Raw genomic sequence first — 12755 nt, forward strand, 5'->3', positions numbered from 1 at the left:
TGTGAAGTTGCTCTCTCGTGCTGTGTTGCATCTATGCAGATTTGTGGATTGCTGTACTTCTGTCACACAGATATACTGGAATGAACATTTAGGTTACAGGCCCAGATTTCATACCGAATGCTCTCCTGGTGACTCTGCATAAAGGACAGCTAATCACATGATACTATTACATATTTCTGATCAAAAAATACATTTAGATTGGTAGAAGGTTTACAAAAAAAAATCACTGTGGAAAACTCAGAGTAGATGATCAACATACCTTCTCTCTTCTCATTTTACCATTTCTATAAACCACAGGACAGAAATCGAACACTATCTACTTGAAAATCCCATTTGTAACTACCATCTTTGTAAGCAGAACAATAACATTTCTTCTGGACAGTACAGTTACAGAAAAACAAAGCTTTACCTGATACATTTTTCATCAGCTTATGTAGATTCAGAGTGCATCGACAGGTACTTTCTTCAATATCTCTAAGCACTGAGCTACAGGAGGCCCAACAATACAGCTAAAAGCTGCAGCAAAGCTGAAACTGAACACACAAATATGAAGAACAGAAATGACGCCAGAGGTCTGGTGCTATTTCTTGGTTCAATTGGAAAAACAGAAAAGAAAAGAAGAAATCTTCCTTTGAATAGTTGTCTAAAAAGAACAACAGCAAGAAATTTACTGTATTATAATGTACTTATAGAGGTCTCTTCTACTGGAAGTTATAGCTGAATGTACTGTGTTTGGATTTAACACACCTGAAGCCGCAAAGCATTTTTGTGTCCAATAAGAAGCTTTAGTGTTGCATTTCAACATATTTCACATCACTACTTGGGCACTAGAGAAACATGCTCACAATTCAGCAAACCCTTATTAAAATCATTCAAAGTGGCAGTAATTAACTCATTTGCCCAAGGCCACAAAACTCATAGAACTGAGTTTATTACTTTTAAATCTCATGCCTCCCAGACTGCTCTGCACTTATCTTCACTTAATTAAAAACTGAGAAAAACAAGACTTGCCTTTAAGTTCTCATCAAGGTGCAACAACAACAGATCCGTTCAGATTTGTTCTTCGTGCTTTCTGTGCACTGCATGCAATCACATCAGTTATACTGATAACACACGATGAAGCTTCAGGCAAGTATATTTGAAAAAGATAATTAACGCAGACATATATTCCCTAGGACTTCCCAAGAAGTCCTTCTGTTCTCCTAATTGAGGATTTCAAAATAAAGAAAAGCAAGTCATAGTCATGTATCACTCACAACATCTTCGTTAACAAAGAATAAGGACCACTTTTTCCCAATTTATTAGCAGAAACTATAAGGAGTTTTCTAGCACCATTAAATATAACTCAATATTCTTCAAAGCTTTCCTAATCTAGAGAAAATGGAATCTGCAGCATTGTTTGGTCACATGACATCAACTCATTTTTCCACTCCGTGCCCCAATTTTAGATCAGACATAGAAGGTACAAGTGATGACACACACTGCCACCTTGTGTTATAGTTCAGAACTGAGAATGCCTGCAAAGCTTCCCAAGACATCCAGCTTCACGTGCTCTAATAGCATTTTTCACAGCTGCTGTGTCATATTAAAAGCCTCTAAATTGTTATTTAACTAAGACTTAATTCAGGCTGCAACAGATGCAAGTCTCAATGGCCCCAAGAAACAGCAAAGCTCACTCTTCTCCAGTAATTGATGCAGGTATTTTAAACAGTACGCAGTATTTGCAGAGACAGCAAAAGCTCAATGGCATAGGGTTTGAGATGCTATTCCTCCAGCACAGGTAAGTAAAAATGTTAAGTTACTCCATTGTATGCTACAATACTTCATTAAAAAAACCTGAGGCTATGCTATTACTTTCCTTCTCAACTTGAACCTGAAGAGTAACAAAAAAGTTTTCCCCTTTAAGCCCCAGGTTAGTAATTTAATAGTGGGTATTGTATCATCCCCTCCTCTATGCAAGGAAGACTGAAATCTCATTTATCTACAATGGCTGAATGTAAACTGAGCAACTATATTCCGGGCGAGCAGCATAGTCTAGGATGGGAGCTCCAGGACTGGCAGAAGAGGGATATGAAATTGTAGGTATCTCAGTGGTTTGTAGCCAAGCCAACCCTCCTGCTACATACTGGCCTTAAAGGGGAAACGGAAGCAACAATTCATTCAACGTTCTCAAGTCTCAAGCCAAGTGCAGTTGTACAGTGTCTTGCAAAGCAATCTCAAGCCCAGCAGCTGTATCACAAAATATGTTAGCAGGCAGAAGAAAAAAAAGCATGGGAATGGTTCTGGGAGAAGGAAACTAGTGGGCCTTGAAACTGCATTGCCCTTTCACATATATATTGAATGGAAGTTTTATTCTCTGTTAAGAAAATAAATTTTACGTAAGGAAAATAAAAATGGAAGACTGGCCTTATAAATTGGGTAAATATGGTCATCCAAATGAAACGTAGCTCTATTCTGAATAGTAGGCTATCAGAAAAACATTTCTAAGTGCATTATCTTTACATGGATCAAGACTAAAATGCAGCCTGTAAAACACCACTAAATTGTAAAATACTTACACAACAGTAACACTGAGCCTACCTACTTCATTTCCACACTAATATTACATTGGAAATATCTGTATCACCTTGTTTCTCAAAGTATCTATTAAGATAGAAGCATTATAGTAATTCACAGAATTCACAAACAACTCCAGCATTCAGCAGGAATCTTTGCTGCATTAGCAGACGGCTTTTCCCATCACGTGAGGTGGAAAACAAGTGTTCCCAGAGCAACATGCTAAAATTAAGTAGCACTCACCGACCAATCCTGACAGAAAGTCAGATTTAGTTCAGAATACCACTCTCTATCCAAGTACATTTGTTTCTTCCCTCACCCCACCCAAGTAGAAAAAAGCAAGACACAGGTCTTCTGCCATACTAATGTATTCCATCTTTCAAAAAGAAAGACATGATTTTAATATTACTTAACAATATGTTAAAAAAGTAGCCAGTTAGGCTTCAGTGTTAATACAATTATACACTCTATAACAGATTTGATAGTGTGAGTACTGTTCTTTTTTTAAATTTTCTCATTCTGCAAGTATTCTTACACAAGCTGGCTACAAGTCAGGAAAAAAAAATCAAAACACAAATAGCGTAACTTGTACACTCTTAAACAGTAGATTGTGAAAGAACTGAGGAAATACTTGTCCCGTAAGAGCCTCTTTTTCATGAAGTCATGTCAGGAGAATTTTGGAGCAGATGAAAGCACAACTGACTAGGTCCATTCCTTTGTCAGGAGTCAGAATGACAAAACATAGCTAGATGCAGAAGTGACAGGAGCCACTGCAGATGATGCAAACTAGTATTTTGGCCTCCACCCAAGCCTAAGCAATTTAAAGTCTTTGAGGCCAAGGCATTCAGAAGGAGATGGAAAAGAGCTATTGTTTCATCTCCAACGGCATACAGCTACAATCAAGTAAGTCTCACTCACAGACTACAAGCACACAAGCTAACAAATTCAGGTAGAAAGTGGCAATTTTTCAGTCCGCAAGAATTATCAGGCCAAAGGGTTCAGTGCAGATCCACACAGCACTGGGGACAAGGCAAGGCAGCACTGGCTCAAGACCAGATAAGCTCTCAGCACAGCAGGACAGGTAAGTGGAGTTGTCGTTCATTGATTCCTGCAGGATTCCCTCCCCATATCGTGTCATTTCAATGTGCAGCAAAGGTGGTTTTTTTCAAGCTAAAATTGGACCAGTTGATGGACAGTCTCTGCCTTGTCTGTCTGGCAGAATCCAAGCAGAATCTGAAAAAAAAAGTGATAAAGTGAAACCAATATACTTCAAAAATGAAAAAGAAAGAGAAACCCACCACTGATGGCATCCCTTTTCTGAAGGGCAGTTCCCATTCAGAAGGGCAAAACTTAAAAAATTATATTAAAAAAATGACTTGCCCATTACCCATATAGATCAGAAACTGGTTCTTTTAAACACCACTGTATTGGCAAGAGTCACTGGGAGAAGAAACAAAGAAAACTGCATATTTGTCAGCACAGAAGCTTGCTCAGTATTAACCAAAACCAGAACTGACATGACTGTATTTACCAAAACCCTTGCAACAATAAGAATGAATAGTAGGTAATTTCTAAAGCACAAGCATCAAGGGCACAGAACACTGCTCTTTCCTCACACCGATCTGACTACAGCAAAGTGGCACTTGAAATGACCATTTGAGGAAAGGATGTTTGTAATACAGCATATAAATAGTCTTCAGCACAAAAAATCCACTTAGTAGTATACACTGGGCACAATGCACATGTAGGGAAGCACTTTTGGAAAAGGTTGGCATGCACTAAGAAACAGGCATTTCAGGGACTGTTAATTCATGCTCAGGTCCTCTACTGAGGTCTGGTGTCACTTGTTTGGGCTAAAAGTTCTATGACAGCATCAAGGTAACTCCTATGTAAAGGAGTTCCCTCTATGGAAGGCTACATGGTTTCTCCAAGAACTGAAAACCAAATAAGAGGAGCAAACAGAAGGAGAGAAAGAGGAAGGGTACAGTGGACAGCCAGAAGAAGCAGATTTCTTTTGTTCTTCCCATGCCAAAGTTAGAAGCAGTTTGCAAAATTAATTCTGAAGTCAGGGTGTAATAATGTATCTGTCGCTCTGCTCCAAAGCAAGAAGAAAGGATGATAAATTAACAATATCAGTAGAAAGATGAATTCCTGTGGAGCTTACTGCCATGGAGAACAAGCAATGTTGCTAGCTTGCTATTGATTATATTGGAAATTATTAAATGATATATTAAAAGTGTCTCCATGGTGTTTGCCTAGAACGGCATTTATGGGGCATTTCAGGCATCTCTTCTAAACATGAAAATTGGTATACATGAAAACTGTACAGTTACACCAACTTCCTAACAGATGAAAGTTAAATAGATCGTATCATTGAGTTGATTAAAACTCATAACTGTACTGTTTTATGTCTGTTCATCTGGAATCATGTATGGTAAGCTCTTGTATAAATTTCAGCCGCACTTTTACACAAAGAACGCATTTCTTCACTAACACTATTTAATATGTCGTGTTCCAGCTATAAAACCTACCTCGCAATCTGAATAACAGAATCTGTCAGCTGGCACAAGCCAGCCATTCAAGAGTGGAGAGTATGTATTTCTGGATGTTTCAACTTTAAAACGCCACAGCATTGACTTAAATAACATAAATTTCGTACAGAAATAATACTCAGCACAGAGAAGCAGCTGTACTTTGCAAGATTCAGATTTGTATTACTTCCCAGGCACACAGACTACCAAAAGTATGTAACTTCAGAAAACATTTGACATCTATATGGAAAGCCTGATTTTAAAAACAAAAAAGCCCTACTCTTTAAAATCAATGGCTTTAGTTGCCTTGTGAAGCAACCATCGATTCTCAAGTATTCAACTGTAGAAAGTCGATTTATCTATAACCTTTTTTTTTTTTTTTTAAATCATGATGGAAGACTTAAGACGTATTCATGGACAACTAGCATAGCCAGCTACAACTGAAGAACAGACATTTGTGTAGTTTACAGTGCTATGGAAGATGCTATATTATGTATGTAGGAGCTGTCTGCCCTTATTTGAAGAACTTAAACATAAATAACATGTGATGCATAAGCTCCAAAAGCAACCAAAATGAAAAAACAGTCTCCAGTACCAGTTCATTTTATTGTTATTGTCACCGCACTAGCATAAGCATCCCTCTTTATCATAAGTAGAAACTAGTATTTGCAGTTGGGCTATCTCTATTTTATGTGCAGTATAAAATTCCAAAGTAAGAGCTCCCATAAACATGTAAAGAACTCATGAAATAACCTTTTGAAAAATAGCATCTGAAATGCAAAAGTTGCTTGTTCAATAAGTAACACCTTACATAGTATTTATCACCTTTACATTAAAAAAAAACCAAACAGTAGCAAGTATTTTGTCCATATTTTATCCATGTGGATAATAAGAGAAATATTCAAATTTTGCTCATATTAAAAAAAAAAGAAAGCTGGGGATATTCTGAAAATCTTGATGAGAATCTGGGGGACACAAAGACAATCCTAGGATTTGGTCACTAAGCATACTGGAAGAACCACAACAGCTTTACATGCAGGAATTACAGCACTTTACCTTTTAAAATACTCCACTTCTCGCTCTGTTTCATCCATTTCCACACTGTCTAGATCAATGTCTTTGGGTAGAAAAACATCATCTACAAAGGGAAAAGGATTATACTGCATTAGATTCCAAGGAGGAAGGGGAGAGGAGAAAGGAATAAGCTGGATTAAATATGTTTTTTTTTGAGAACTGTCTGAGCTTTGTGGACCAGTGATAATTCATATTTAGGCTGAATTAATACAAACCTGTAATTGAAAATGAGTTCTTGAAAACCTCATACTATTATCTTGGCTCAGTCTTTAAAGGCGTTACATTGGAAACAAAGAAGAGACAAACTAACAGTGAATTTACTGATCACACGGATCGCAAAAGATGCCAAAAGCCTGGAATACACACGAGAAACATCGAATTATATGAAGAGGCATGATGAATCAGGTAGGAAATGAATTGTGCTTGACTGCCTGAACTTTGATGGCCTCATTACTATAAAGGCAGCTTTACAGAGACTGAAGAAATTGTATTTCTAAAGAAAAAACTTAAAGAATTCTGGTTTTGCAGAACTGCAGTATACCCCCTGGGACCTTACAGGTTGCTCGTGCAAGTCATGCTATTTGCAATTAGGATTCTTTTTCAAACATTCTTCTGATGTTTTAACATGGTCAAAATTGAGCATCAGCTATTGTAGCTACTGGTATACTACACTATCCCAGCACTTCTTTTTCTTGTACTTTCTATCACAAAAAACTTCAGAAAATGTAATTTGCAGCAGAAACCAATTTGAGAATTCTTTCCTCTAAGTCTCCCTTTGTATTCTACACCATTCTCATTTCTGAGGCAGACTCAGAGCACATTCCAAAGACAGAGAGACTCAAAGCACGCAACTGAGAACACTCAGCACACATCACTGCTTTCCAGAATCCTTGGAGATATGAGAGCAGATAACTCTTCCTAAAGACTTTCCTGACAGCTCAAAAATTATATATCTTTGCCTCACAACTTACTTCTGAAGAGCCTGAAAGCCCTGTGCTCCCTATATTGCAGCTTCTTCAAAAAGAGGAGTCAGAATGCTCTGCCAGACTATTTCTTCAAGAAACTGAGATCATACCAGAAGCAATGTTTGATGGCTTAATGTTTCTTCTGGAAACAAAAGTCTTTGTTACCTCAGTTCTACTATACCTGTACATCTTTTCACAGCTGACCTTTTGTGCCTTTGCTAGTTTAGTCCATCAACCCAGCATCTTTAAGAAATTACAGCCAAAGAAAAATTGCATATTACACCATCTTTCTTTTAGTTCTAAAGTCAGAACCAGTCCAAGTGGCTACCCAGCCCAGATCCAGAGAGTTGTACAGTTACCTCTTTAGAAAATCAGACTCATCTTCCTACATTTCCTACATTTGAACAATAGCTTTCAGAAATTGTTAAATTTGCTTGTTTTAATAGCAGAAAAAGCATGTGTCTGTGTGTATATACATACACAGAGAAAAAGAGAGGAAAAGATGCAAGTGACCTAAGTTCCTCCTACAGTATACTACCCACCCCTATGCAGAAAAGCTTGGAGTTTTCTCTTAGTTAAACGACTGGAATACACTGTCCGCTGTAAATTAAAAACTTACAAAAAATTAAAAAAAAACAAAGCAAACAAAACCTCACAACAGTATAGTATTCAGAAGAACTAAAGTATAGGACAACAGTGTTCAATGCTGTACACTGGTGCAGATTGCCACTGGAGGTTTGAGGTGTTACACGCTTGCCAGGCAGCACAGCAGCATGAACTGCAGTATTAAGTCATTCTAGCAAACACTTCACTCGTGCACTGCTGCCGCTCAGCTGTGTGCTCCCAGCAGACATTTCTGTACCACAGAGCTGCCCTGACCAGCAGCCCCAGGAGGGACCAAGTGCACTCAGGAACAGACCAGTGGCCCAAACCAGCAGATAGACTAGCATGCTGCCAAAACACATCAGTTAGCAATGCATGTGTTCATCAGCTTTGATATTAGCCTCAGAGGTTCTGAGGAAAAGAAAACAAAACAAAAAAAAAACAATGGGAAGAAAATTATGTCAGTGTAACTTGCTTGACTGAACTCAAAATTCTATGCCTTTATTATTCTTATCTGGTGTATGAAATCTATTTCCCAGCACAAACTGATATTCACATGGAGAAAACACTCAATATGTTTAATTAAACAACATTCCACTAAGTTTTCACACTTACCAATTAAAAAATTTAGTAGATTAGTTTACTACACCTGTTAATGTAAATAGTATATGAAAATTATTACCACTAAGAAAGGAATATGTATGATTATTCTTTGACAACAGAATCCAATAGTTCTCCTTGTGCACCGATGAAGACCAATTTTAGACTAAATTCAACTCTATATGAGGAACATCCTTGCTTTTACACAAGTTCATAATGGAATTCAGCATGCTGCTTCAATATATGGAATATTTCTTAACAAACGCAGGCTTTACAGACAAGACTGCCTTTCTTAGCAGACCAAACCCTACAAAAACAGTGGCATATGCTACCCTACTCAGGCTTTAAAGCCTTCTACATCGCTTCACTAGAAGTATATATGCATATTCTAAAAGGAAAATGCTATCTTCAGATTGTGCATCACCAATGAGCACCCTGAAAAACAAATTGAATTCATAGTAACTTGAGCTTTTCCTGACACCAATTTCTCTGGGTTTTTGTTGTTGCATTTGTTTTACATTACCAGATTGACTAAAGAAAGATTTTAAACTTCTGGACTTAAGTAGGAACAGTAAAAAAGAAAATGAACAAGCAACTTCATTTTTCTTACCAATGGAATTGTTGACTTTGTCCCCCTTTTTCTTCTTGTTTTTCTTGTTCTTGCCTTTTGGTTGAGGAGAGTCTGCAAGTATTAGCTTATTATTCTGCTGCTGTTCACTTGGTGAAGGGGATTCACTTGTGATGGGTGCTTTCTCTTCCTTTATGTGGTTCAACTGTTTTTTGTTGTTGTTGTTGTTGGTTAATTTCTTCTCTTCTTTTTTAGGTTCTGCAAGCACTGGGAGTTCTGCTTTTGCTTTGGATTCTATTTGGTTTCTGGTTTTAGTCTGAATCTCAGATGCTTTGGAGGATTCAACAGGCTTTTTCACTTGTTCAGCACACTGTTTGTTTATTTGCTTTAGTTTCTGTTTGTTGTTTCCTTCTTTATGTTGATGCATGATATCAAGCAGAAAAGAGAGGGGCTCATGCTGCTTTACACTCCCCTCTTTCTGATAAAGCAGTTTTGAGTCTCTAGTGTTCACAGCATTGGATGGTTCACAGCCTGTATCCGAAAGCGGCCTCTGCTCTGTGTGATTCACGTGTCTTGACAGTGAACCAGAGGAGGTTTCTATCTTTTCTGATTGCTCAAGTGTACCATTCTGAATGTCTTCAGGTGCATTTGGGACAGATTCCTTTGCTGTCTGGCAGTTTTGAGTAAGCACGTCCACCTTCTGACAGTCTTTATTTGTTCGCTCTTTCTTCTTTTTCTTTACAGCCCTCAACTGCTGAAGTTCCTGAAGCCGCTGTAGCTCTTGTTTCAGCCTCTCTTCTTCTTCCTCCTCTCGCCGCCTCTGCTCTTCAAGCAACTGGTGATGCTCCCTTTCCCTGGCTTCTGCTTCAAGTCGAGCCTTTTCTTCAAGCTACAAAATAACAATTAGATTACTGGAAGTAACACAGATTACGGAAATGAGAGTTGCAGCTATCATTACTAGTTTGCTATGTGAACATTTTAAGTCTCAGAATGTTAGCATAACCAATTTATTTGATCCACAAGCATGTAGCAGGAAATAAATAACTCCGTAAAAAAAAAAGTTGCCTTTTAAAGTACATTAAAATCCTTTTGGAATTTCTGTGTTTCTGCAACACATCTGACTGTTGTCAATACCAACTGTTCAACTTCTTTTTGCTACTGCTAAGCTTAACTTCATAGCAAAGATTTTTATAATCACAAAAACTTGTTGAAAATGAAATTTCCCACTTGATTCTCTCATCTATTTGTGTACTATGGAGGTAACCGAAGATGGTGTCATATGTTGCATCACTTATCTGTTCTCTTGCTATGTATGCCAGCAGCTATTCTGTTTCAGTGTTTATTAACATTAGGGGAAGTAGTCATTAAAAACAACTCAAAACAAAACACCAAGCATATCACAGATGCATTAAAAACTGTCAGGAACAGTAAGGATGGTGACATTTTGTTACCTGTAAGCTCATAATCACATACAGCAAAGATATAAAGGACTTTTACCAACTGTTACTGCAAGTTCCTGAAACTCTGTGCAACATTTATCTTGCATGATAAGCAAAACGAAAGCTGTACGCTGAGAACAATCGTATTCTCTTCTCATACATTTCAAAGCACCTACAGAGGATTCCTTTTCCACAGTTACAGAAGTTATGCAAAAAGCCCCATCACCCTCTTATGCGAATACCAGGTCTTCCGAACCTATGGAAGCATTATAGCATGCAGACTTAGTGCCAACAAACTAATCCACAAACAAAATATTTACTGTGAAGTCACATAACATGATTATCAGAATACATAAACTTTCAGAAACCAATCTCATTACAGTTTAAACTTCACACTTAAGGTTGATAACTAAATTGCAATAAGAAAAGCAAATTTTCTTTTTGTTCTACTTAGAAAAGACTATTTGCCTCTGTCAACTCAGCAAATGCTGGTTTTAGAAAATAATTTCCTTGTTAAACTTAAAAGGTTTTTGTTGTTGCTTTATGCTTTCACCAATTTTCATTTGCAAGTGATCTATTTTCTTTCTTATTCCCCACTCCTTCGCAGCTTTGCACTTCACTCTGACTTAGGATGGCCCTTCATGTCATCGTGAGCCCCTTTCAAGGCGCCCAATGCAATCATGCTACACATATCAAAACTTCACTTCTCCATTTCCATGAAAGCATTGATCTTATGTTTTTTGGCTTCCAACATTCATCCATCATAACCATCATTCCAATAAGGAAACACTAATTTTCTAATTTCCTGCACTTCTAAAATGCCCATTCAATACAGCAATCAGATTTTTATTTCTGAAAGTTAAAAATAACTGTGTGGGAAATTCCCACATAAAGATCACTTAAAACTAAGAACATCATAGCAACATTGTGAGAAATCTTCCTAGTCTCAGTAACTTCTAAGACAGCATCAGAAAAGGTAAGTAAGCCTCACTTAAGCAAACAGACAGCACCATCACAAACAACAAAAAAACCAATTAGGCCATTATTATCAAGTCAGCACATGGTGGTATACTTACAGAGTGGGCACAAAACATGCTTACAGATTCGAATATATGAGGTTTTAGGATAAACACACTTTTCTCTTACCTTTCTTTGCTTATGTCTTGCTCGCTTGGCTGCCCGAGAACTGCTAACTGGTTTGGTTTCAGAGCTGTTTATGAACTGTAGCAAGTCTTCCACCTTTCGATGGTCAACAACACTTTCCCTTTCAGAGATCTGATCCGGTTTCTTGGGCTGCTCCTCCTTCCTTTTGGTCAGACGTAAACGAAGTTTTTCTCGCATCTCTGCATAATTTCTACTGGTTGGTGCAGCTGGTGGCTGAAGGACATCAGAGAAATATCTAATGACTAAATATAAAAGTTCCACTGACCTAACACTTTCAAGGTTTCAAAACTGTAGAGACCTTAAAAAAACTAGAAGTTCAAACCAGAACACTGAATTCCATGTTGTTTGTAGGCGTACCTGAAGGTGTATTTAACAGGCAACAGACCTATCAGGCTTGTTGCTAGCTTGTGAACTCTATTTTCCAACTGGAGGAATGACTAATTTTACAGAGGAGTACACAAGTGAGAAGACAAAGGTCTTCAACAGTGAAAAAAGACACTGGTATTTTCCTGCAACCTGTGTACCATATTTGAAGATTCAAAAGAGCAGACATCTGCTACTGTTTTCAATTTCCATCAAGTCTCTTTCGGAGTTTGGGCTACATGGGCCTCTGGGTTGATTACCCTGCCTCTCTATGTGGGGCAACACTAGTTCAACTCTCTACACCAGCAAAACAAAGCCTGTTATTAACTTCTTCAAAATCCTGTAGCATTCTGCCACTTCAGCACATCAAACAGCTCACCCTGCGATTGGACAGCTGTCAAAAACAGATGAAACACGGGCATGGTGGGAAGGTGCAGCAAGAAACAGGATCCCCACCTTGCCCCTTTCAGCCATAGGGCAGGGCCTTTAAATTCACTTCAAACTTTAAGATGAAATAGATGCTAACCAAATACATGCTCAATAAGCTGAACATTTACTTCAATTACAAAAAACGCGAGACTCAAATTCCATTTGTGACCTGATTATTAAAAGCACACTACATACATACGAGTAAAACAAGGCCAGTAATGAAATATAATTTTAAGTTAAGAAAAATTTTAATGTGGCACCCTTAAATAGCTTTCAGCATTTCACTTGTGAAAATGAATTGATTATGAGAATTAAGAGCTACGTAAGGGTACAAAGTGAACTTTAAGATGCTCCATCCAAATCTCTAAGCACTAAAATAAAGAACACAAGAGAAAGGATTTTGTACAACCCTTAACATTTAATTTATTTAAAATACCTTTTAAATGCAAGTCAGCACTTATCA

General features: G+C 37.7%; 1 protein-coding gene across 1 annotated transcript in view; it reads right to left on the bottom strand.

The window, feature by feature from the left end:
• Positions 1–2908: 2908 nt before the first annotated feature.
• The window catches only part of FAM193A (family with sequence similarity 193, member A), a 71610-nt gene continuing 61763 nt past the window's right edge, over positions 2909–12755 (bottom strand). The window contains exons 19-22 of the mRNA XM_015286024.4: positions 11483–11713; positions 8940–9786; positions 6144–6225; positions 2909–3789 (exon numbers count right to left, since the gene is read on the bottom strand). Of these exons, the coding sequence (XP_015141510.3) occupies positions 3696–3789; positions 6144–6225; positions 8940–9786; positions 11483–11713 (1254 nt within the window). The 3' untranslated portion in view covers positions 2909–3695. The remainder of the gene's footprint in view (positions 3790–6143; positions 6226–8939; positions 9787–11482; positions 11714–12755) is intronic.

This window comes from Gallus gallus, chromosome 4 (genome assembly GCF_016699485.2).
Source record: "Gallus gallus isolate bGalGal1 chromosome 4, bGalGal1.mat.broiler.GRCg7b, whole genome shotgun sequence".
NCBI classification, from domain to species: Eukaryota; Metazoa; Chordata; class Aves; order Galliformes; family Phasianidae; genus Gallus; species Gallus gallus.